This window comes from Silene latifolia, chromosome 8 (assembly GCF_048544455.1).
Source record: "Silene latifolia isolate original U9 population chromosome 8, ASM4854445v1, whole genome shotgun sequence".
In the NCBI taxonomy this organism is placed as follows: Eukaryota; Viridiplantae; Streptophyta; class Magnoliopsida; order Caryophyllales; family Caryophyllaceae; genus Silene; species Silene latifolia.
In genome coordinates this window covers 107,364,920-107,392,315 of record NC_133533.1, presented here as the reverse complement: position 1 = coordinate 107,392,315, position 27,396 = coordinate 107,364,920, and the positions used below count along the sequence as shown (strand labels likewise).

Here is a 27,396-nt window from a genome sequence, read left to right as displayed (position 1 = left end):
TTCCACAACTTCATCCTCAACTTGCTTCTTCGGTGCTTCATACCTTGTACCACTTCTCAAGTGAATGGCACTAACCGTTTCATGTCTAGGGGATTACTTTGAGGTGGTAATTGCCCCTTTTGTCTTTGTGAGCTTGAAGATGCTAGTTGAGTCAATTGTGTTTCCAACATCTTGGTGTGAGCTAGAATGTTGTTGATGGTGGTTTCCTTTGCTTGGCTATCTTTTTGCATTTGAGTGAAAAATTCTTGTTGATTCTTTTGCATTTGGAGGACCGCTTTTTGGACATCAAAACCTTGGTCATTTTGGTGATTGTATGGATTTTGATTTTGGTAACCTTGGTTTTGATTGTAAAAGGGTCTTTGATTTTGGTTTCTCATGGGTGGTGGAGTGTATGTTGTTTGAGGGTTTTGAACATTTTGGCTTTTGTATGAGAGATTTGGATGGAATTTGGTGTTTTCATTGTAAAAGTTGGAATAAGGGGTACCACTCTTGTATGCTTGGAAAGCATTCACTTGTTCATTTGTTCCCCTACATTCACCTTGGTCATGTCCCAAAGTTCCACAATTCTCACATATCCCACTTGGGATTGATGAGGATGCCGTCATGGCATTAACATGATGCTTTGATGATTTTGAGTTTTCCTCAAGTCTAGCCATAGCTTGTTCAAACTTCAAGTTGATTGTGTCAATGTGAGCACTAAGTTGAGCACCTAATTGAGTAACGGAGTCCACTTCATGCTTTCCTCCTCTAGTAGCCTTGCGAGGTCTACTATATTGTGAGTTATGGACCGCCATTTCCTCAATCTTGTTCCATGTTTGATTGTCATCAACTTCAGTGAACATTCCATTTGATCCCATATTGAGAATGTTCCTAGAATCTTCATATAAACCATTCCAAAATTGTTGTACCAAAAACCATTCGCTAAGTCCATGGTGAGGACATGAGCGACAAATTCCCTTGAACCGCTCCCAAGCTTCATACAAAGACTCTTCATCCCTTTGCTTAAAATCCGTAATTTGAGCTCTTAGCATGTTAGTCTTTTTTGGTGGGTAGAATTTTTTGTAGAAAGCTAGAGCCAACTTCTTCCAAGAATCTATTCCAAGGGTTGCCTTATCAAGACCCTTCAACCATTGCTTCGCGGTGCCGATTAAGGAAAAAGGAAATAAAACCCATCTAATTTGGTCTTGAGTCACGCCCGTTTGAGAGATAGCATCACAATAGTCGCAAAAGGTTTCCATATGAGAATGAGGGTCCTCACTAGGCATCCCCCCAAATTGGCTCCTCTCAACTAATTGGATGAAGGCGGACTTGGCAATAAAATTTCCGGTTAGATGTTGCGGTGTAGGAGTACCATTTGGTAGATTCTCCTCGGTGGGTACGGAGTGTGACGAGAATTTTGGCATTGTAGGTAGATTTTGTGGGGTATTGTGTAATGGGTTTTCTTCTCCTTCTATTGCGAAAGGATTGACAAACTCACTAGTGGGTTGGACAACTTCACTAATACCTCTTAAATTCCTCCTAACAAGTCTCCTATTGTTCGTCAAGGTTCTTTCGATTTCACGGTCAAAAGGTAACAAATCACCTTGTAACCTTCTAAACATGCAAAATATCAAACAACTCGAAAACAATTAGAACAAACCTTGAGGAGTTTTGCTTCCTCAAGGCGAAGAAAGACACAACTAATAACAATAAAAAGAAATCTAAATCAAACAAACACCGTCCCCGGCAACGGCGCCATTTTTGATGCGATCCCGCTAAGTGTTCACAAATTAAGATGTGGTCGTTGGGTCACGGTCGAATCAAAACACAATTTATAGTTTCACAAACAACTCTACAATTAGTAAAGAGGCAAGTAAAGGTCGGATCCCAAGGGACGGGTATTGAAATGAGATTTCTATTGCAACTAGTGGTGTCTAAGGAGTGTCACAAATTGGGTTGATGTAGAAGGTCACTAAACTAAAATAGCAATGAAAATAAACAAGTAAGATGAATTAAAGGGGTGTTAACAATTGATTAAAGGCACTAGGGTGTCATGGGATCATAGGGGAATCATGGGATATGATCATACAAACATGTTCTCAAATTATAAGCAAGCAATTATTGTTGTGATGGATTGAGTTGGGTTATATCTTACAATCCTAGGAAAGTTTGGGTCCCGGAGCCGAATCGATTAGATTGTACAACACCTACAAGTCGACTTAATCTTTCCTACTCAACAACATGCATGGTCTAATGAGACTCGAGTTGGGTTATGTCTTACAAGTTTCATTGAAAAGATAGGAGATGATAGTAAATGCAAGGATTCATAGGCTTAGCATTTCATCAAATATAACATGTGCATGAGTTGAGATCAAAACAAGCAAGCAAATAAAACATGAAAGCATATTAATTTAAGCATGAATCATTCCCCATGTTGGTTTCCCCTAATTACCCATTAACCCTAGTTAAGAGACTACTCACTCGTTATCATGTTGATCATGCTAGCAAGGTTGTCAATCATACCAATAATATGAAACATGATGAATAAATGAAAGTAATTAACAATAATTAAAAAGGGATTAAGAGATTATACCTACTAATGATTCCAATAATAAAGCAAAGATAAAAGAAGTACTTGAATGCTTGATTGAAAGGTTGTCAATCTCCCAACAATAACCCAAATAATCTTCAATTACCCAAAATAAAGGATGAACAAAAGAGAGATTAAAGAACTAAAAACTTGGATTAAAACTTGATTAATACTTGATTACAATATTAAAGAGAGATTTGATTGATATTAACTATACTAATTATTGATAAGAAGATCATGCTCCTCTAATTAGACTAATGGGTATTTATAGTGGAAATTAGGGAGATTGCATTAGGGTTAACTAAGGGCTAAACTAGTAATTACACTTTTTAAGTTGAGCAAGGAGGAGCCGGTATTTTCCGAGAGAAGGGCTTCTTTCTTCGTAGCTTGGAGAAGACAATCCGTCTTTGTCTTTGGAATCCGGGCGGAATAAGGTCGGGACGGGCGGATTGGCGTTGGAATCCGAGCGGATTGGGGAATCCGGACGGATTGTGGAGGGGGAATCCGAGCGGATTAAGGCAAAGCCGCTCGGATTGTCTTCTTTGGGACGGACGGATTGGTGACAATCCGCTCGGATTGTCAGTCAGCAACAAATATTCTTCTTTTCTTCCCTTTTCTTCACAAATTCCTTGGGGATTTCCTTGGGGACTCAAGGATCCTTTCTCAACTTTGCTCTTCTACTATAATATGTACAAAGGCCTTCTAATCTTGTCTCTCCTTGATGCTTGGTCATTGAATTCGATCAATTTAGACTCGTTTTGCCATGAAAATGCAAGATTCTTACTCCTTTCCTACCAAGGGATCAAAATCTCAAAGAATATGCAAAACAAAGAACTAAAGATAAGAAATGACCCAAATAGGCACTAAAAAGCATGGGAACAAGGCTAATTCGGGGGCTAAATATGCGCCAATTATGGTCACATCAAAGTTCTATCTAATGAATGCTGAAATAGGCCAAGAGCTTCTTTGTAGAGAGTTTTTCCCTTGTTTGGCCAAAAATGGTAACTTTGCTTTATCTGATTTACCTTCCTGCAAGTAGCTTTTCAATTTGAATTTTTATGCAATGCTTTAGGAATTTGACCTCGCTCCTTAGGATTAACCTGTGATTAGTTGAACAAGGATTCAGCTGGCCAAGGTGGCAGCTGGTGGTTAGCCTGATTGCTGCATTTGTGGCCTGATGATCCTGGACTAATAGTTGAGGTTGTCTGAGTGTTGTTGCTGGTTTGGTCTGTGTGTGACATTTCTGGTAAGACAAGGATGAGCTTTGCTTGTGCCTGATCATTCTCTAAAAGATGGTTAACTTGGTTAACAGCTCTTGCTGCAACAACCCCCCCCGGTTGAACAGGGCTTGACCTCAAGCCTGGATCCTCCTCCTCCTCGGAATCTTCATAGAATGGATTGAGATCACCCACATTGAATGTTCCATGAACTCCATAGTCCCTTGGCAAGTTAATTTTGCAAGTCAATTCGTTGTTCTTCTAGCCTTAACCTTGCCTATGCGGCTCTATTATGTTGGAGAACTTGCTTTCTCCAATCTAACCTTGCGAGCTTTGCTCTCCGTAGCAAGTACGTGGCTGGGAGACCTAATTCCTTTCCCTTTGCTAAAGGCTATCACATTTGGAAAAACATTGGGAAAGGGTGGCCAATTTTTGCCAAATCGTTAACTTGGGCAGTTGGAAATGGCACCAATATTAACCATTGGTTCGATTCTTGGTGCTCTCTTGGGCCCCTTAGATCACTTGTTCAAGGTCCGTTATCTGAATCGGCTCTTATGACTCCCTTAAGCAATATTATTTCTAGCGGGATTTGGGATGTTAGCTATGTCGATTACCCTCTTCCGCCCGAGATAGCTACAGCTATCCTTTCCACACCTCTTCCCTCCTTGCCTAGAACCGACTTAACAACCTCCTCCTTCACTTCTAACAACTCTTTCTCCCTTCACCTTGCCTATGGTAGCATTCTTGCTAACATCTCCCCTACCCTCCACCCCATTTTCCCCCTTATCGACTTAAGTTGGATTTGGAAGATACCATCTTAACCCAGGATTAAAGTCTTTTTATGGATAACTTGGTGGGATAAGCTCCCCCATCGTTATACTCTTTTCTGCCGATCCATTATCCATTCTCCTAGGTGTGACATGTGCCCTAGTGAGGCTGAGACTTCCCTCCATATCCTTCGTGATTGCTCTTTCTCGCGGTTAATATGGAATTCTCTGTCTACCCTCCCTGATTTCTACGTTCACAATCTCCAGGATTGGCTTAGTACTAACCTCAGATCCCCTCACGTCTTCGGGCCTACCCTTTTCTCTCTCGTCTTGTGGAACCTTTGGATCAGGCGCAATAAGCACCTCTTTGGTGACCGACCGACCTTACCCCACAACATGTGGCTTGATCGTGTTCAGTATCAAGCTTACGCCTGGGTTGCTGCCCAACCCAAATCTGCCCCTCCTCTCCTTCCACCTTCCCCTGATCCTTATTCTAGCCTCACGTTAGGCCTCTGGCTCCCACCCTCTGCCCATTGTCACAAGATTAATGTGGATGCTTCTTTCTGCCATACCTCCTTTTATTGTGGGATTGGTTGTGTTGTTAGGGATTGCAATGGTAGGTGGGTCATAGGATGGGCGCGTCGTAGTCATGCCTTAAACCCTTTGTGTAACGAACTTCACTCCATTAGAGACGGAATTGAGTACGCGGTTAAGTCCAACGATATTTTTGTTATCAACTCCGATTGTCAAGTTTCCGTTAACCTTATTTGTTCCACTATCACCCATTTGTGTCCGCTTGCTAACATTGTCATGGAGTGCAGAGAACAATTAAAAGCCTTTCCATACTTGAAGATCCTATTCGAAGGAAGATTAACCAACTTGGTTGCTAATTCTCTCGCTCGTTTCTCGCTTCATGATCAATCATCAAACATGGGAAACTTTTGTTGGAATACTGTACCGAGCTTTCTTAACTATTTTTGTAAAATTGATTCCGCCATTGTAACTTTATCCCCTAACCAGCCCCCCTAATGTACTCTTTTAACTTCGTAGTTTCTATTTAATTTATCATCCCATTTCGCCAAAAAAATCTCCATTTTAGCACTTTTTTTAATTTTCGGATTTGTAACTAAAAATTGACATCTTTATTAATTTTAATGGGATAACGATAAGTGACAATAGTATAATTTTAATCTCTGAATCATTTCATAGATTTTAAGTATACTCTTTAATACTAAAAATTATAACTTTTTAATTAAATATGATTTGAATCATTTTATATATTTATAAATTATAACAGATCCGTGAATATCACGGATTATAACTTAGCTTTAATTAAAAGTTTTCATTATGTTCGTTTTATGGTTGGGTGTTGGGCCATATGGGAAGGAAGGAATAAGAGAGTGTTCGAAGGAAAGGGGATTGATGCGAGGACTGTTGTGCGGCGGGTTTTGGAGGTTGAGCAGGAGCTTGAGAGCATGAAGGAGAATAAGGGGAAGAGGGGTGACTCGGGGATGGGGAGATTGGTGAATAGGCAAGGTGAGGGGGAGGGCTGGGTTTCACCTATGGCTGGTAGTATGAAGATTAATGTTGACGCGGCATCGAAGGAGGACATGGGAGTGGGTTTGGGGATTGTGTGTCGAGATGAGACATGGGTGTGCTTATGGGGAGTGTCCCACCGGAGGCGAGAGCTATGGGAGCTGAGGATTGCGGAAGCGGTGGCGGTGCTTGAAGGGTTGCGCGAAGCAAAGGAACGAAGCTATCGAAATATTGTCATGGAGAGTGCTAGGTAGACGTGTATGGACGAATGTGTTGCCGCCTCCGGCTGCTGCTGCGATTTTCGCTGATTTACGTTAAATGAATTATTACCCTTATTAGTATAGATCCCGTGCAATTGCGCAGTATTTATAGAGTTTTTACTTTTTTTTGTTTATTACTTATTCATTCCAAATTTGTACCTTCAAATTTTCATATTTCAACTTAAGTGTATTTTGATGTTAGAAAAAAAATTAAACTACAAAAATAATAAAAAAAAATCAAGTATGTCATTAAATTTTTTTATCACAAAGTTAATAATTTTATTTTATAACTTTTCTTAAATTATCTTAATAAAAAATTTTCATGTAGCTAATAATATTGTTTTATACACTGTAAGTATGCATCAAGTCATTTTTGAATTAACGATTTTGTATTTTACTCCCTCCGTCTCGGTCATTTGTTGTTCTTTTCTATTTTGGGGTGTCTCAGTCATTTGTTGTCCTTTCTATTTTAAGATTGAATTTGATGAGTAATTTGATCATTCACGCTTAATTTATTCCACTTGTCATTTAGTCATTGGCCCCCTCCCCTTTTCTTGGTCTTTGTGCCAAAATCAAAGGACAACAAATGACCGGGACGGATGAAGTATAATTTTGTACCCTTTTATTTTATTTTGATTAAACATTATAATTATAGTTTAGAATTTAATGAGAAAATAATGCTGTTAAGAAAAAAAATTATAGTTTGATGGAAAAAATTTATTTCTTTTCTTATATACAGGAAGTAAGTGGAGTTTGAAGGGAAAACTTTTGAGAAATTTTATTCTCTAATTAGTAGTAGGGGGAAGTAGTAGGGGATGAGTTTCTTCAAAAAAAAAATGTAAACAAATAATTTGAAACTTGATTAAATTTCACACCCCAAAACAGACTCAAAACAAGTACCCGCCCTTTTTCAAATTAAATTAGGGTTTTAGGACAATAAAAAGTCCAAAGTTAAAAACGAGAAAAGGATGCAAATACAATATACGAAGAAGAATGGCGACGCCCGAAAATCACAATCACAATCACAAGTACAACACTCGATCGAAGCGGAATTGCAACTTGTGCTCTTCTACTCAGGTATATTCTCTCTTTACTCTAATCCATTATTTCGCCGGTTGATGCTTATATACTTGGATTTTATTAATAGATCGATTTATAGGAATATAGATTGTTTGAGTTAATTTACATTACCTCTGTTCCGTTTAATTTTATTGCATTTATTAGAAATAGCATTCACATAGTAAAATTGACTGAATGGAATAATTATGACGTACGAACCATTGCTTTTTGGATTTTATATACTTGGATTTTATTAATAGATACTCCTCTGTTCCAGTTCATAGTTTATGTTTACTTTATTTTGTAATTGGAAAATAAAGCAAACGTAAATTATTAACTGGGACGGAGGTAGTAGATTGATGATGGGCATATAGAATGTGTGTCTGTGTATATGGGTTGTTCGAATTAATTTACGATCCTTTCACTGCATTTAATTAAGATAGCATTCACATGTGTATTGAAATGGACTAAATCGAGAAAGTGGTGTCGTGAAATGTGTGTTTTCCAGGGATGTATTGGCGAAAAGGAACGTGACATACAAAATACGTGTTCTAGACGACTTGTTTGTCGCAAAAGCGCTAGGAATAAAAGACTTGTTGCTTGTGCTCACTCTTCTGGACTTCCTGATGACTTGGTCTTTAACATCTTGCTTCTCATTCCTGCTAAACTCCTTCATGAAAACATGAGTTTTGTTGGTCGGGTGTGGCGTCAAACCATCACTTCTCCTTGTTTTATCACCAATCACCTTCAAATTTCGTCAGCTCATCATACTCATGGTCTCCTGGTTGATTTTCCTTGCCACCAAAATAATGTAGCCCTTTATATCAAGCCTCCGACTAGCGGCGATGCCAACCCTGAATATCAAGTGACTGAATTAGCAAAGCCGCCCTTTGACTGTCGGATTAGAGGCTCATATCATGGTTTAGTCTTACTCCGTCATCAAGTTAAGAGAGACCGATTTTATGTAGCCAATCTTGTCACCAAATCCATAGTAAGCCTGCCTTCTTGTTTTCCTCTGCTTGCCAACATCTCAAATTGGATTGGCATTGCTTTCTCGTATGCTTCTTCAATCAACCGTTACAAAGTTGTGATTGCGACTCATCCTTACATTAAACATCTTAGGCAGAGTCAGACACCGCCACAGGTTTGGGTTTATACTGTGGGCGTTGACCAAAATTGGCGAAAACTTGAGGTACCAGCTGGCATAGACAAGTTTTCCCTATGGTGTGCATTGAACCCTGTACAGATACCATTCCATAGTCCTAGAAGTGTTGGAGGATTTGTTTATTGGAGTGGTATTAGTTATCCTTATGGTGTTGCCCTCGATGTCGACACCGAAATATTCCAACGCTTTATTCTGGGCCCTACAACCAAAGGGGATGATCTTAATCATTATTGGAGTATATGTTTACAAACAGGCCTTGGTGTGGTCAAAACCTATAAAGGGGGTAATTTGTGGAGGTTGTACCGATTAACTGACCTCAAATCTAGTAAATGGACCAAAATCGTAGACATTGACGTTCGCGCCATCCTTAATCAAATTAAAAAATACTTACAATCCACATGTTTACCATCATTGACACCTATTGTTTATACAAATGATGAAAAGCTTTGGTTTCTTAGCTCCTCAGTAAACTTGTTTTATTACAATATGAGGGAGGAACATATTGTGCCGGTTCCGTTAAACGGGAAAGATGTCGCTGCTTACCATCATGTCAACACATTGCTAACATTGAAGAATTGTTGAGTTGTGCTGCCTAGACACATTGCTAGCTCCGACTTGGATTTTATGGGATTGGATTCATCGAACCTGTTCAAATTGTACTCTATCTATTTCTAATTTTCTCTGCTCAAAAAAAAACAAAAAGTATGTCAATGATTGGCATAAAGGCGACTATATCTCTTAAACATTGTTTTCATGAAGCCAATAAAATTGCTGACTTTTATGGACTCTATTGTACATTCGTGTCCTCACACTTTCGAGGTGGTTTGAAAGTCGATGGCTTCAACTTACCTCGCTCATTGACAAAGGATCATGGCAAATAAAAGGAGTAAATAATTTTCAGGGATTGTAATTGCAACACCATTCTCCCTGATGATTTTACACTTAAATCAATAGCATCTCGTATTTCTTGCTGTCGACACCGCTACGTCGAACAAACCGAGAGTCATCACGCGAATATCTACCAGTACTTTCACCATGGCTTCTACTTCCGAACTACTCATTAGCAGCATTAACAGTGAAATTAAATTTCCTACGAGTACATTCTAAAATACAAACCACAATTAGCAGCATTTTTAATCAATAACTTAGTTCATTCATAAAATTACGAGAATGATAGAAATGCAGCTGTTTAAAATGAAAATGATAGTTTAATTACTACAATTGATAGGCTACCCAACCTAGACTCTGTTACAAAAATGAGATAAACTTCATTCGTAAAATTCTTGATAGATACATGAAATGAGGTAGATACAATTAAATTATCAATAACTTCCTTATTTTAAAAATACTTTTTTGGAGAGACATCAATTTTCCATATTTATATGCTAATCATTTTATTAATTAATTGTGTAGTACAATTATACTTTAAAAACAAATACGGAGTATAAGCATGCTTTATTTCAAAAAAATTAAAATCTACCAAAGTCAGTTGGTGTGAGTGGTAAGGGCTCTCATCTCTTAAACAAGTGAACATGAGTTTGATTCCTAACTCTTGCGAATGAAAAAGTCAAACTTGAAACGGCAATTGAAGGTGATGGAGCTAGGGGGAAATTTTAGAAACATGTTCCCCCGACGAAAACATTTTTTTTTTATAGTAGGCCGAGTATTGAAACGAAAAAAATTGAAAAAAAAAAAATACTATAAAAAAATTTATCTATTAAATTATTCTTTCCAAATAATCTTATAACTTATATAACAAATACGGAAAATTTCCTAAATACTAATTATTACTCTAAACCTATTACCTAAACTAATTATACACTACAAAAATATAAAATTATAAAAGGAAGAAGTCACATAAACACAAACTCCAACTACCCTACCCCAATTGCCGATTAACGTCAAACGTATCAGCCATCAAGCATTCAAGCTAATAAATCAATAAGTAATGATTATGTCTTAATTCTTAAAGTCAATAGCTTACTTCTACATCTTAATTCTTAAAGTTATTTACATAATTGCTTTGTTTTTTTTTTTTTTTGTTAATTGCAGGTTAGTAGAATAATAGTTACGTAGCAATTATTGAAGATATTTAATTATCTTAGTATATTTGTCAATATATTTGTATTATCTCTTGCTTTATTCTTTCCTTATACTTAGGTAGTACATAATCTTTTAGTTATTCTGTTACCTCTTTAGTAGGACCTAACCTTTGTATTTAAACCCTAACTCTAATCAATAACATAATCTTTGCCAGTATCAAAGTTTACATGGTATAAGAGCATTAAACGTTCCTGGCTTCTCCTCTCAAAACTCAATCACAAATCCTTCATCTTTTTTTTTCAACTACTCGCTATGGCTGCTCATGCCTCGATCCTTCCCAACGCTGGCGAGCCGGCTGTACCGTTTGTAGCTATTAGCCTATCCAACGTAACACAACTCACTCCATCCACCTATAGGGCTTGGTCACGCCAAATTGAGGATCTCCTCTTTGGTTACGATCTCGCCAAATTTCTGGATAATACCCACCCTTGTCCTCCTGCCACTATTACGGATGCCGCAAAAGTCTCTAAGCCTAATCCATCCTATGCAACGTGGTGTCGCCAAGACAGGTTGCTCAGTGGCGCGTTACGTGGTACGATTCACTCAAGTATCACGCCTCTTCTCCTCAATGCGAAGACTTCTCATGAAATATGGACCCGTCTCAAATCGACCTATGCTAGTTCGTCTCGGGGACATATTCTTCAGTTGAAAGATCGTCTTAACTCTATCTCCAAAGGTGGCTCCTCTGCCACCGAATATATGCAGGCTATTCGTACTTGCGTCGATGAATTGGCTCACATGGGAAAGCCAATGGATGACGAAGATATTATTGCCAAAGTGTTGAACGGTCTGGATGTTGAAACCTATCAATCGCTTATTGATAATATAAAACATCGGGATACCCTAATCTCTTTTGATGCTTTTCATGAGAGACTCTTACAGTTTGACCTCTCCCTCAAGCACACCCCTGCCCGTGCCCCTGCCTCCCTCCCGGCCACTGCCCTTGCTGCTTACACCAAACCCCATTACTCACGTCCCAATCAGTCCACCCGTACCTCTGCTGGAATACTCCCTACTCCCTCAAATCCACCTCCTCAAAACACCTCCTTCAAAGGAAAATGTCAGTGGTGCCATACCACTGGACATTACCTCCAAATTTGTCCTGATTTTGAAGCCAAACATGGCTCTATCTCCGTCCCACCCAGACCCCACCCTACTGCCTCGCCTAAACCGCACCAACCCCGCGCCCATACTGCTGCCCTTACACCAACTGTACCGGAAAACTGGGTACTTGACAGTGGTGCAACCCATCATATTACCCATGACCTTCAAAACTTAGCCCTTCATGCCCCGTATGATGGAAATGACGAGCTCCTAATTGGTGACGGGTCGCCTCTCTCTATCACAAATATTGGTTCATTTACCATCCCTTCTTCTCCTAAAATTATTCAACTTCTAGATGTTTTACATGCTCCTTTAATCTCTAAAAACCTTATTTCTATTTCGAAATTTTGTACCGACAATAATGCTATTGCTAATTTCTCTTCCGACTCGTGTGTTTTGCAGGACCGGCTCACGGGCAAAGTGCTAATTCGGGGTCATCTTAACTCCGGTCTCTATGAGTGGCGTCCATCGGTTCCCGGTTCGGCTCTCCTTGTTCACGGGTCTTCCTATGCTTCGTGGCATCACAAACTCGGTCATCCATCCCCTCCCATTTTAAGTTCTATTTCTAAGTTGTGTGGTTTTGATTTTCGGACTAATAAAGACTCTCATTGTAATTCTTGCTCGGTCAATAAGAGTCATAAACTAGTTTTTGCTGAATCTTCCTTACTTTCTCATAATCCACTTGATTTGGTTTTTTCGGATGTTTGGACCTCTCCTCTTTATTCTATTGATAATTACAAGTATTATGTCGTGTTTGTTGATCATTTCACTCGTTATACTTGGATTTATCCCCTTAAACAAAAATCTGATACCACTCTAGTTTTTACCCGATTTCGTGCTCTAGTTGAAAAACATTTTAATCGTCCCATCAAACAACTTTTCTCCGACAATGGTGGAGAATATTTAACATTAACTCCCGCTATTACCTTAGACGGCATTACCCATCTAACCTCTCCCCCCCATACCCCTGAACACAATGGCATTGTTGAACGACATCATCGTCACATTGTCGAAACTGGCCTCTCCCTACTCACTCATGCCTCCCTTCCCCCATCCTATTGGTCCTTTGCATTTGTTACAGCCGTATATCTCATAAACCGAATGCCTACTCCCGTACTCCAAAATATTTCTCCTTACTCGAAACTTTTTGGAGTGTCTCCCAATTATAGCAAACTTCGTAGTTTTGGGTGTCTTTGTTACCCTTGGTTACGACCCTATGCCAAACACAAACTTGACCCAAAGTCTGCCCCGTGTATTTTTGTTGGATACTCCTCTACCCAAAGTGCTTATCACTGTCTTAATCCCACCACCCAACGCCTCTATACTTCTCGACATGTTCAATTTATTGAACACAAATTCCCATACTTGGCCCTTACCAATAACTCGCTCCTGCCCTCCAATCCCACTCCTGATGCTTGGTGCCCTATGACCTTACCCATTTTCGCCCAACCCGTTGTCCCTGACCCGGTTTCCCCTCCATCCGAGACCATCCCTCCTGCAACCGACACCACGGTTGTCTCTCCTATACCTTCTCCACCCAATTCTCCTACTTCCGCTGCTACCTCTACACCCGTGACTGTCACCAGTCCCATTTCGCCCACACGGACTCCCACTCCCTCTCCTCCTCCTCCTCCTCCCCCTCCTCCCCCTCCTCCACGAGTCACTACCCGACTTCAAAATAATATCCGCTGCCCGAATCCTAAATACTTTAAACCTACGAAAACAGCTCAAATAGCCTCTGTTTCGTCTCCCACTCTCCCTCATGTTACACTTAAAACTGCTCTCTCTCACCCTAAATGGCGCACTGCTATGGACGATGAATACACTGCCTTAATCAAAAATGAAACTTGGACTCTAGTTCCACCAAATCCCTCCTTAAATGTCATAGGTTGCAAATGGGTCTTTCGTATTAAATATAATCCCGACAACTCTATAAATAAATACAAAGCCCGTCTTGTAGCTAAAGGCTTTCACCAACGACCCGGGGTTGATTATTCTGAAACATTTAGTCCTGTTGTTAAGCCGGTGACCGTCCATCTCCTATTGTCATTAGCACTATCCCGTGGCTGGTCCCTCAAGCAACTCGACGTCAACAATGCTTTCCTCCAAGGTACGTTAACTGAAACCGTCTACATGTCCCAACCCCCTGGCTTTACAAACTCGAAATTTCCATCTCACATCTGCAAATTATCTAAAGCAATCTATGGTCTTAAGCAAGCTCCTCGAGCTTGGTACAATGAACTCACTTCCTATCTTCTTTCTTATGGCTTCACTCAATCCCTTTCCGACCCATCCCTTTTTCTATACAACAAAAACTCTACAATTATATATTTACTTGTCTATGTAGACGACATCATTGTCGTTGGTCCCTCCACCCCTTCCCTCACTATTTTTTTCACTTCCTTTGCGACTCGTTTCTCCCTAAAGGATCTTGGCTTTCCATCCTACTTCCTTGGCATAGAAGTCACCCCTAACACCCATGGTCTCCGACTCACCCAAACCAAATATATTCATGACTTACTCACCCGCTCCAACATGCTTGATTGTAAACCAACCACTACACCCATGAGCCCCTATCCACCCCTCACCCTCGCATCCGGCCAGCCCTTACCCAACCCGTCTGAGTACCGTGCTCTCGTTGGTAGTCTTCTATATCTTTCCCTCACCCGACTCGATATTGCCTATAGTGTCAATAAGCTAGCACAGTTTCTCCATTCACCTTGTGATACACATTGGCATGCATTGAAACGTCTGTTACGCTACCTGAAAGGGTCTGTTCACGTTGGGATTCAGCTATATCGCAATACTCCTTTATCGCTGCATTCGTTTTGCGATGCAAATTGGGCCCGTGACACTGATGATTATGTTTCTACAACGGGTTTTATCATATACTTAGGACGTAATCCCATATCCTGGTCATCACGGAAGCAACACACTCTCGCTCTGTCTACTACGAAAGCTGAGTTTAGAGTCGTTGCCACTGCTACTTCTGAACTTATGTGGATTCGGTCCCTTCTTGCTGAACTTGATTTTCGCGTCCTATCACCCCCTGTGATCTATTGTGACAATCTTGGTGCGACGCAATACTCTACAAATCCCGTCTTTCATTCCCGAATGAAGCATGTAGTCATTGCCTTTCATTTTGTACGACAACAAGTTAATAAAGGGCTACTACGGGTACAACACATTAGTGCCGATGATCAACTTGCAGATGCACTTACTAAACCACTCTCCCGTTCGCGCCTAGTGCCTATTCTGTCCAAGATCGGTCTCTCCACGGAACAGTCCGACTTGCGGGAGCATATTGAAGATATTTAATTATCTTAGTATATTTGTCAATATATTTGTATTATCTCTTGCTTTATTCTTTCCTTATACTCCAAGATCGGTCTCTCCACGGAACAGTCCGACTTGCGGGAGCATATTGAAGATATTTAATTATCTTAGTATATTTGTCAATATATTTGTATTATCTCTTGCTTTATTCTTTCCTTATACTTAGGTAGTACATAATCTTTTAGTTATTCTGTTACCTCTTTAGTAGGACCTAACCTTTGTATTTAAACCCTAACTCTAATCAATAACATAATCTTTGCCAGTATCAAAGTTTACAGCAATAACATACAATTGGATTTTTTATCGATTCGATCAATCGTTTTAAGGTATGTTCTCAAGTTCAAATTTATTTGATTTGATTTATAATCTTTAATTTGAGTTTTAAGTTATCTATTTGTATTGTGCAATATGTTAGATTGTTAGACAAATAGAGACATAAGACATAAAGTTGAAAATTTGATCAATTATAATGTATAAACTAGTGTTTGGGTGTATTGAAATATTGAATTCCATGCTTAATTTGTTATACTTTATATTTATACTGTATTTTTTGGGTAGATGAGTAAAAATACGAAAATTAGTGATTTTTTCAAGAAAAGAAGCCAAGAAGAAGCTAACACTAGTAATCCATGTGTAAATTCTACGGATGCGACGGAAATCGAAAATCCAAATATAGAAGAATCTAATGATCGTGAATCTAACTTGGCTACTGAAAATCCAATTAATGAAGAGCCCCCTTTTAAAGTTCCCCGCATTGAAGTATCAGATCAGTTATATTTAGAGCGTGACCCATGGAAAAGAAAGCCAATTTGGGATTATCAAACATCAAAAAAACAAAATGAAATCCGTAAAACTTTTCTTCAAAAAGGTCCATACACATGGCATACAGCAAGATATCCTTCTGACAGAAAGGGTAGAAACTTTTGTTCATCTTGGTTCAAGCAGTTTCCTGATTGGTTAGAGTATTCACCGACTACTGATGCTGCATATTGTCTTCCATGTTTTTGTATGCCAAACCAAGTAGTCGTCAAAGGGAAAATGCTTTCACAATTGAGGGATTTCGCTCATGGAAGAAAGTAAATGGGAAAGATTGTGCCTTTTTAAGTCATATTGGGCGAGATCATAACTCAGCTCACAAAGATGCAGTAAAAAAGTGTAATGATCTCTTAAGAATGGAACAACATATTGACACTCTGATTGATAATATAACACCTGAAATTATTGAAAGGAATCGATTGAAGCTAAAAGTCTCAATAGTTGCAGTTATATGGTTGACTTTTCAGCATTGTGCATTCCGAGGGCATGATGAAAGTGTTGGCTCACTTAATAGAGGTAATTTTCTTGAATTTATTCGAGTTATAGCCTCTTTTAGTAAAGATGTTGAAAAAGTTGTCCTAGAAAATGCTCCAGGAAATGCATCATACACTTCCCATCAAATCCAACAAGAGATATTGTCAATATATAGAGGTAGAATTCGAAATGTTATACGTACTGAGATTGGTGATCAGAAGTATTGTATAATTGTTGATGAAACAAAAGACGTCTCAAAAAGGGAACAAATGACAGTGGTATTGAGATTTGTTGACAAAAGTGGTTATATCCAGGAGCATCTTTTTTACTTGATTCATGTCAAAGAAACGAATGCATTATATCTAAAGGGTGCTATTGAAAAATGTCTCCTTGCACATAAGTTGAACATTGAAAATATTCGAGGCCAAGGATGTGATGGAGCTAGTAATATGCGTGGAGAATGGTCAGGTCTACAAGCTTTGTTTTTGAACGAATGTCCATATGCTTATTATGTACATTGCTTTGCTCACAGACTACAACTAGCATTAATAGCAGCATCCCGGGATGTGATCTCTGTTTATCAGTTTTTCTCTAAGCTAACATTTATTGTTAATATCATCATTTCGTCTGCTAAGAGGCATGATCAATTACAAACAGCCTATTTAGCTGAGATAGAGAGATTGATTGAACTTGAGGAGTTAGAAATTGTGAAAGGACAGAATCAAATAGGCACTATTAAACGAACAGGGAGACCACGAACCAATTGTAAAACTAACCTTTGTTCAGTGACGGTAGCTCCGACGTCCTTCAATTGTCTAGCAATATCACGAAGTCTTTGACAATATGCTTCAAGAGACGGCATATTAGCAAGCTTGAGAGTCGAGAATTCCTGCTCGAGGGCTGCTGCACGAGCCCCTTTGTAGTTGAGAAAAATATTCTCAACCCGTTTCCATGCCTCATACGCGGTCGATTCATCCTCTAACACGCGTGGGAGGAGATCGTCACTCATCGTTCCGTAAATCCATTGAAGAACGTGAGCGTCGACCTCGACCCATTCGTCATAGTCCTCGGCAGCTTCTGACGGTGGAGGTGTGCCGTCGATGTGCGAGAGGACCTTGTAGCCACGAGCATGAAGGGTAAAGAGACGAACCCATAGATGCGTAGGTGACCTTAGTTCCATCGAGGGTGCGGACCTTGTTTTGAATGTTGGAGACGGTAAACACAGGGTGAAGGCTAGGTTTGGGTGGTGGTGGTGTCGGCGTGGTGGAGGCGGTACCAGACATTTTGAGAGAGGTGGCGGCGGCGGGGGATGAGCGGCCGGACACAGGAAAAAGAAAAAGGATCGGCTAGGGTTTAATTTTGACCTAGACTTGATACCATGTTAGATTGAATGTAATCCCCTAAAAGGGTATGTGCATATTATAGGATATATATAGAGAGTTTACAAGATACAAAAGATATGATACGATATCTACATGATATACGACAGCTAATCAAATATTTACATATTTACTTACTAATAGTTAGAGCAAAAGAAATCGCTAGAAAAGATCTCCAAAATAAAGTGCGGGACATGGAGGTAGGCTTGCAATGGCTTTTGTTCCGGGTGTAATTCCAGAGCAGATATTCGTTACCACTCGTAGCTTGTAGAATGTCGTCTTTGGTTGAATCCTTCTTTCCTTAATTGTTCCTCTCGGCCTCTCCTGCAACAATGAACGAACTGAGGGCTTGGCTTTGTGCCAAGCGTACTCACTCCGACGCTCAAGTCAGTAAACTTAAGGGATAAGTTGTTACTTGGCTGAATGTATATTGTAGAGAGATAAGGAAGATTATACCAGATGAATAGTGTCTTTTAGGTTAAGTTCTGGATCCTTTCCTCAATGAAGGTTGAGGAGTATTTATAGGCTTTCACCTTTTGTCACGTAGTGGCCAAGTGGCCAAGTGGCTAGCAGGTGGAAAGACTGATCTACCCCTCGGCCGAGGGACCTATGGCAGGCCGACGGGCCCTGTTGACTCACCGCCGAGGGGTCTTGGATATGAGTACGCGGGTATGTGCCCCGGCTGGCAAGTTGCCCAGCCGAGACCCAGGTTGACAGACCGATGGGCTGCATCGGCTAGGCTGTCTAAGCCGTTGACTTGTTGTGGATATCTTTGACCTTGCTCAATATGTTGACTTGGTCAGCGGTGCAGAATATGCCCCATCAATTTGCCCCCAGCGTAGTCTATGCCATGGTATGGGCTCCGATGTACGTTTGAGCGTATATTCTGCGCAAGTAATTTGTAAAAAATTTTCTGCATCGGCTTCTTCTGCGGCGGCTTCTTTTACCTCGGCCTGGTCTTTCTTAGGCCGTACCATATCCCCCCTCCACATGGATGTGTAAAGGGCATCCGATGTGGAAAAGAAAGTGACGCTGGCCGAGACCAGGGTTGAGTGTGCCGGTTGTTTTCGATTGCCCCCGGCCGGCGCTACTTAGCTTGGTTGATCATGTGGCCGGCGGAGAACAGATGCTTGGGAATTTGTTGAGGAAGGTGAATGGGCGGAGAGATATGAATGGGCGTGTGGAAGACGCTTGGTCACTGTTGCATTGATTGACGTTCAACTGTTGCAACGATTGACATCCCGTGGTTGCATGTCCGACACACGTGTCACGCACGTTGATTGGTTGACGCTTCATGGGCTGTTCTCTGATTGGTCCTTCTTCATGGGCTTTTCCCTATAAATAGGGCAGTTATCCCGTGAAATTGGCCACCAATTTCATTCTCCAAAATTTTCCTCTCTAAACTTTCAAGGGTTTCATTGTCTTCTAATTTTCAGAGTTGTTACTCCGGCGGGTGTTTTTCTTCAAGGTAAACGAACAAACTTTCCAATTTCTTAACTTTGTAAGTTTTCATTGTAAACATGTCTTCTGCTGATGCCGGGCCTAGCAAACCGGCGCGGGGGGGTTCCCCGTCGCGTCTTGATGAGGAGGAGAAGTTGGACGCCCTCCTGATAAGGCCTGGGGGCCCTAGGTCTCCTTCTCCTGAAGTTGATCCTCGCGTTTTGGAGGAATGGGAGGATGACGATGATGTCGGTGATGACGCAGACGATTTTGGTGATGATGATGCTGAAAAGGCTCGTCCCAAAGAGGGGAGGCAGTACGTTATGGATCATGGTGACGTCTGTAAGGTACGCGTTGACCGAGCTTGGACCCATAAGTTGGCCAGTTGTTCCGGTGAGACATTTTTCGAGGGCCATTTCTTCTTTGGCAGGGGATACAAGATTGTTATCCCTGAGGAGGGTCAGGCCGTCTGTTGCCCTCCACCGGGCCATACCGGCGTATACATGCGACACTTGGAGTACGGGCTCCGGTTTCCGCTGAATGAGTACGTCATGGCCATCATCAAAGCTATGAACGTCGTTGTGGCCCAACTGCATCCGTTGGCCATGAGGACGATAGTCGGCTTTGTGTGGCTTTGTCTCTTCAAGGGGGAGGCCCCGACGGTGAATTTATTCCGCCGGCTTCATTATCTCCAGCCGTCAATCTCTGGCCGCGTCGGTTGGTACAGTGTGCATATGGAGAAGGGTTATGTCTCTGTTGACAAACTTACTTCTTGCAAAGACTGGAGAGATCGGTGGGTGTACGTTAAGGTGCCGGATGACTATCCGCTGCCCCGCTGCTTTCAGCACCAAGTTAACTTGCGGTGTGAGACTAAGGCGGAACATGACAGATGGGTCACCCGGAAAAAGCTCAAGATGGATGCCAGCAAGGTCCTTCTTAAAGAGGATGAGAAGCTGGCGATGAGGCTTTTTGAGGCGGACAAGAGTGGGGTGCCGAAAAGATGGATTCCCCCAACGCAGATCATTCTTCAGGATGAGCCGCTCTGCCATGTCGGCCTCATACCGGCCTTAGCACAGGGTGAGTGGGGTCGGTATGAGGCCCATCACCGCTGTCAATGTTCCTGTTTTTCGAACTTCGATTTATTTCTACTTAATTCTTGCTTTATTTCCTTCGCAGACTACTTTGGACCGGATTTGTCTGAGGATATCCTCCGGAGAATGGGGCTGCACAAAGACAAAACCGTTGCTAACTTGCATCCCAAGGCTCTGACCCATGACCGCAGGACGTCGCCGAATGATCTTATGGACCAAAGCGGTGAAAAGCTTGAATGTGGTGGAGGCCTGGCGAAGGTTGTTAGTAACATGCCGCGCCATACGCGAAAAACAAAGCCTTCGGCGGTGATGGCGTCGACATTGGCTCCGCCTTCCATCCCCCCTGTTCAGAAGGAGACGGTGGAGATCGTTTATATCTCCAATGGGGACGACTCCGATGAGGAGGAGGGGTCGCCCCTTGTCCGTAAAAGAAAGCAGACGGCCTTTCTCTGCGCCGTTGCTTCGCTGGCCGACGAGGAAATGCGCCCTTCGGCCAAGAAGGCCAAGCACGGTATTGATCTATCCGGTGGCTCAGTTTAGCGGTTCATCGCGCCGCTGCGATGACAGGCTCTTCGGCATGCCTATGTATGTTGATACGATGCTCTCTTTTTTTTTTTTTTTTTTTTTAGATCGGCCGCCGACCGCCGCTCTTGTTGAGCAACAAGTGGAGGAGAACCCGCGCAGTCGGTGATCATAACGTCGCCATTGACTCTTCATCCCGAAGGTTTCCCTTTCCCGACCGCAGTGGTGATCGAAACGTCGCCACCGGCTCTTCATCCCGAAGGCTTCCCCTCCCGCCTTGTAGCGGAAAGCGCGAGGTTGATCAAGAGATCGGCGAGGTGGAACGAGCGACCGGTGCTCGTATCATGGAGCAGGAGAAGGCCGTGGCTCAATCCGCTTTTGAGCTTAATGCCACTAAGAAGGTGGCCGCGAAGGCGAAGCTGGATCTTCTCAATGAGCAGAGGCTTAGGGGAGATGCCGAGAAAGCGCTCTTGGGCGAGAGAAAGCTCGGGGAGGACGCGAAAAGGAGGTCCTTCGAGAGAGCCAAGGCCGAGGCTGCTGCGGCCGAAGTTGAAAAGCTGCTGGCGAAGTGTGACCTTGTTCAGAGGCACGCCGACCTTTATCTCCAGCAGAGGAATGAATTCAGGGAACGGTTTCAGATCCAGGGGAAGGTGATTCGGAGCAAGGAGGCCATCATCAGCCAAAAGGAGGACGATATTGAGATGCTCCAAACCGATATGCTCCCTAACATGTGCGCCGAATTCCGGGATCTGGCCGAAGACGCTGCCAGGGAAGTGATTGGGGAACTCTTCCCTCTTGAAGGTTCCTTCCCGTGGGGTAGATTTAACGAGCTGTTTGACGACAAGCTCGAAGCTAAGGAGAATGCCGTGGAGGAGAGAGCCAAGGAGGCGGTGAGGGTGAAGATAGAGAAAGAGGCGGCCGAGGAGGCAGCAGCCCTTGCTAAGAAGGCAAAGACGGCCAATGAGGAGGCCAAGAGAATGAGGGAAGCTGAGGCTGCCGAGGCAAAGGCTGAGGCCGCTGAAGCTGAGGCTGCCAGGAAAACCGCTGGGTTGCCCATCGAAGGAGATGCTACTACCGCGCGATGGCGAGCGAAAGAATGGACATAGGGAGATGATATCTATACCCTTTTGCCTTTCTGTCTTTGTATTTTGTACAGCTTTGGTAGGTTGTCTTTTGGCTGACCCTTATGGGGACGGCCGTCATTTGTATTTCTTGTAATTTGTTGAACGTATTTAATAAGAGCTCGTTTCTTCTGCCTCCGGCTTGGCCGAGGTCTTTATCTCATTCCTTTTTCTTGTGCTAATAGTTGAGCGTCTCAATCTGTACTTAACGTTTTCACTTTGTCTCTGTCTCGGCCGAGGTCTTTTCTCGTCCTTGTCTGTGTTTTTTCTCATGTTATTAATTGGGCGTCTCCTTTGTTTCCGCCTTGGCTTGGCTGAGGCAGTCTAGAGTGCGTTCCTCAACTGTGTAACGCTTCTAAGGCGTTTTGATCGCTTTGCAAGTATCAACTGCGCTGGTCGTGACCGTCGAGGTGTTTGTTTCCTGAGGGTGATTGCCATTCTTGCCGGTGTGACGGTGTCAGCCGGCGAGTGCTCCTTGTTATTGACTGCCGTGGCGTCTACCATTTGGAGTGACTGTGACGGCGTCAAACCTCTTGATGGAGACTGCCGTGGCGTCTAACACTTGGAGTGACTGCGACGGCGTCAAACCTCTTGGGGTGACTGTCGTGGCGTCTACTACTTGGGGTAACTGCGACGGCGCCTACTTCTTGATGGGGACTGCCGTGGCGTCTACCACTTGGAGTGACTGCGACGGCGTCAAACCTCTTGGGGTGACTGCCGTGGCGTCTACTACTTGGGGTGACTGCGACGGCGCCTACTTCTTGATGGAGACTGCCGTGGCGTCTACCACTTGGAGTGATCGGGACGGCGTCAAACCTCTTGGGGTGCTCGCCGTGGCGTCTACTACTTGGGGTGACTGCGACGGCGCCTACTTCTTGATGGAGTGCCGTGGCGTCTACCACTTGGAGTGACTGCGACGGCGTCGAACCTCTTGGGGTGACGGTCGTGGCGTCTACTACTTGGGGTGACTGCGACGGCGCCTACTTCTTGATGGAGGCGCCGCTCTTGTCGGTATGACGGTGTGAGCCGACGTCGCACATCGATAGAGATCGCCGCTCTTGTCGGTATGACAGTGCGAGCCGGCGTCTGCTGCCTCCTAGTGGCTATGGGGAAAATGAACATTTTGATGGAAGACTTGGACGATTTTTCATTTAGATAAAAACATACGTCGGGGTGCCCACAGCTGTTTTGGACACCTCCGCCGCTACATAGAGTTTTCCCGAGATTACCAGTGTCCTAACGGTTTATCAAAGGCACACCTTCCCGGTCAGCCGCTAGCTACATCCATGAGGTCGCCCTCCTGTTGTAAGGATAGACTTTTCCCTTTCTCTGATTTATTTGCCACTTTGAGGGATTGCATGTTGCATCCTCTGGCAGCTATCTGGATGTTGACCACCTCGTCATTCTCGTCTTTGGAGACGAGCTTATGCGCTTCCCCCCGGTCCGAGACATACATCAGTGTTAGGGCCCGGATGGACATCACTGCGTCGGCCTCGCTCAGGGTGACTCGGCCTATGAGAACGTTGTAGGCGGACGAGCCGTCGATGACCACGAACTCAGCTAGGACATTCTTAGCCGCATTCTTTTCGCCGAACGTCACCGGGAGTCTGATTGATCCCAGTGGTACCAGGCCGGCCCCGCAGAAGTCGTATAGTGGGTTGGTGCGGGGGCTCAAGTCCTTGACTTTCGTGCCGAGGCCGAGGAAGCACTCCCGAACATGATGTTCGTGTACGCGCCTGTGTCAATCGGGCACCTCTTGACCAGGTGGTTGGATATGTCCAAATTGACTACAAGTGGGTCATTTGTGAGGAGCGATGACTCCTTCGTAGTCCTTCCTTCCAATGGTTATATCGGGGATGTTGGAAGCGGGGATCATTTGTGTTGGGCACAAAGTTGATGGCCCGATATAGCTCGTTCAGGTGCCGTTTGTGCCCATGAGCGGGCCCTCCGTTCTCGTTGCCCCCGATGACAACATGGATCACTCCTATCCGTTCGAAGACGGATTTCTTACCCGAATCGTCGGCGTCAATCTTTTGGCCTTTGGCAACGTACTTGCCGAGGCTCCCCTTCCGGATCAGCTCTTCAATGGCATTCTTCGGATGCCGGCGATCGTTGGTTAAATGGCGGTGTGGCCGTGGTACTCACAAGATCGACTCGTGTCACCGTCACTTTTTGGCTTGGGGGTCTCTCCCACTTCTGGCCCTCGTTTTTGCTCAGGCGAAGACCTCGGCGGCCGATACGACGAGGGGGGTTTTATCATTATACCGCCTCCGGTGGTACGTTCTGAACTCCACCCGGCGCCCGTCGAGTCCTGTTTCTGGCAGATTTGTCCGACCGTGACCTATTATTCTCACGGCGTCTTTCATCGGACCGTGACCCGTTGTTGTCACGGCGTCTTTCATCCGGGTTGTCCTCCCGGCGCTCTTCTTTTTCGAGTGCTCGGCCTCGCTGGGGCCTACCCAGGTCTTGTGATAGTCCTCTACCTTGATGGCCTGGTCGGCCATCTTCCTGGCGGCATCCAAGCCCAGGCCTCCGCACTTGATGAGCTCATTTTTTAAGTCTCGCCTTGGGAGGCCCTTCATCAGCGCGAAGGCCGCCAGTTCGGGATTAATTTCTCGAATCTGCTGGACCTTTCCATCGAACCTCTTCACATAGCTTCGTAGAGACTCGCCCCCCTCCTGTTTGATAGTTAGGAGGTCCGATGTCTCCACGGCCCTTCTCTTGTTGCAAGAGTACTGGGCTAGAAAGGCGTCCCTAAGGTCGGCGTAATAGTATACCGAGCCGTCGGGAAGCCCCTTGTACCAACTTTGAGTCATCCCATGCAAAGTCGTTGGGAAAACTCGGCACCAGACCTCATCGGGCTGCTCCCATACCGACATGTAAGACTCGAAAGCCTCAGCGTGGTCGGCTGGATCACTTTCCCCTTTGTATGATATGGGTGGCAACTTGAGCTTAGTTGGCACCTGGACTTCTAGGACGTAGGCGTTGAGGGGCTGTCTGACCACGTGTCGAACGACACGTGGCGATCGGCTCCTCGCGTTCCTAATCCGGCTCCTCCCCTCGTAGCGGGAAGGACTCCTTCTTCGACTCGGACTTCTTCTCCAACTCTGCTGAGTCGGACTCCTCTGGCTCCTTTGGGGTAAGCCTCGTTCGTGCTGCGGGGACGCTGTCCTCCCATGAGTACGGGAAGGACTTAGGTCTACCACGCCCACTTTGGGCTCCCCCGGCGACTTGACTGGGTCGGCTTCTCCTAGTGCTCCGTTCAAATTTCTCGGAGTCACATTTTGGGCCCTGGTCTCCTGGACGGTTTCCGCCGCTCTTGTCGGCGTGACAGTGTGAGCAGGCATATTACTAATTAGGTCCAGGAGCATTTTCAGTTTTGCTACGTCAACCACATGTCCCATGATGGTGACCTGGTTGGCTGGCAGCGGCGTGTCTGGTATTATTGGCATCCCGAACTCCGGCTGGATTACTCCGCCGGTGGAGGGCTGCACGACTCCAGAATTGTTGAAGGTATCATCTTGGTAGAATGCGGTTTCGTCGGTCACGACTGCGTCTTGTTGTTTCGACATCTTAGCTTTTTGGGTGGGTTTTTGTTTTTTTTTTGTTTGGGAATGAATGTGACTAGCTTCTAGTAGCGATTTTCCCACAGACGGCGCCAATTGTTCCGGGTGTAATTCCAAAGCAGATATTCGTTACCACTCGTAGCTTGTAGAATGTCGTCTTTGGTTGAATACTTCTTTCCTTAATTGTTCCTCTCGGCCTCTCCTGCAACAATGAACGAACTGAGGGCTTGGCTTTGTGCCAAGCGTACTCACTCCGACGCTCAAGTCAGTAAACTTAAGGGATAAGTTGTTACTTGGCTGAATGTATATTGTAGAGAGATAAGGAAGATTATACCAGATGAATAGTGTCTTTTAGGTTAAGTTCTGGATCCTTTCCTCAATGAAGGTTGAGGAGTATTTATAGGCTTTCACCTTTTGTCACGTAGTGGCCAAGTGGCCAAGTGGCTAGCAGGTGGAAAGACTGATCTACCCCTCGGCCGAGGGACCTATGGCAGGCCGGCGGGCCCTGTTGACTCACCGCCGAGGGGTCTTGGATATGAGTACGCGGGTATGTGCCCCGGCTGGCAAGTTGCCCAGCCGAGACCCGGGTTGACAGACCGATGGGCTGCATCGGCTAGGCTGTCTAAGCCGTTGACTTGTTGTGGATATCTTTGACCTTGCTCAATATGTTGACTTGGTCAGCGGTGCAGAATATGCCCCATCAGCTTTAGTGACAAAGTTGACTACATACTTCATTTGTTATGTCATTTATTTATCGTTATTTTGGCACCAAGAAGAGAGGACCATTTGTGATTATAATTATTTGATATTAAGTAAATTTATTAGAAGTGGATGAACAATTTATTCATCAAGCATTCCAAATTTAGAAAGGCAAACCAAAAAATGAGAAACCTCAATATGGGATACGCAAGCAAATGACGGGGACAAGGAGAATACATATATGCAGCTCGCTCGGATGGTACTGGACACCAAATTAATTCAATGTTAAACTATCCTCTTTGTTCCGTTCAATTGTTTACCTTTTTTTAGAAGTACACTAATCAAATGTAAACAAATAATTTGAGATAGCATTAATTTTCACCCCAAAGCATACTCAAAGCCCTTCTTTAAAATAAATTAGGGTTTTCAGGACAATAAAAAGGTCCAAAGGGAAAATCGAGAAAGGGATACAGTTTACGAACTACGAAGAAAATGGTGACGCCCAAAATTGACAATCACAAGTACAACACTCGATCGAAACGCAATTGCTACTTGTGCTCTTCTACTCAGGTATAATCTCTCTTTACTCTAATCCATTATTTCGCTTTGTGACTCGAACTGATTGCTTTTGGGATCTTCATCCGTCCCGGTTAATTATTTACCTTTGGTTTTGGCACAAAGGCCAAAAAAAAAGAAGAGGGGGTCAATTATTAGATGACATTGACCAGGACGGAGGAGTACTTGTATTTTATTGATAGATCGATTGATAGGATTGTTAGAGTTAATTTACATTTCCTCTGTTCCGTTCATTTAACGTTATTTTAATCAAATGTAGTGAAAATGGACTAAGTGAAAGAATTATGATGTTGCGAAATGTATGTTTCCAGGGTTGTATAATCCCTCTCTCCTCTTATCCATTATTTCGTTGGTTGATGCTTTTTGGATTTTCGATTTGTGATTGATCATCTTCGAAACGATTGCTTTTTGGATTTTATTAATAGATACTCCATTTGTTCCAGTTCATAGTTTACTATTACTTTATTTTGTGATTGGAAAATAAAGCAAATTGGAAAATAAGTCAAACGTAAACACTATTGACTGGGACAGGGGTAGTAGTTGATGGGCATATAGAATGTGTGTCCGTGTGTATATGGGCTGTTTGAATTAATTTA

At 43.4% G+C, this 27,396-nt stretch overlaps 1 protein-coding gene and 1 non-coding gene across 2 annotated transcripts; both read left to right on the top strand.

The window, feature by feature from the left end:
- Positions 1 to 924: 924 nt before the first annotated feature.
- On the top strand, positions 925 to 1,031 carry LOC141597657 (small nucleolar RNA R71). Its single transcript, XR_012522880.1, has one exon. It is a non-coding gene; the product is annotated as a small nucleolar RNA R71 (small nucleolar RNA).
- Positions 1,032 to 16,288: 15,257 nt separating this feature from the next.
- On the top strand, positions 16,289 to 21,944 carry LOC141595681 (uncharacterized). Its single transcript, XM_074415645.1, has 2 exons — positions 16,289 to 17,171; positions 21,640 to 21,944. Exons 1-2 carry the CDS (start codon positions 16,289 to 16,291, stop codon positions 21,942 to 21,944), a joined length of 1,188 nt encoding a protein of 395 aa, XP_074271746.1.
- The last annotated feature ends 5,452 nt before the right edge of the window (positions 21,945 to 27,396 follow it).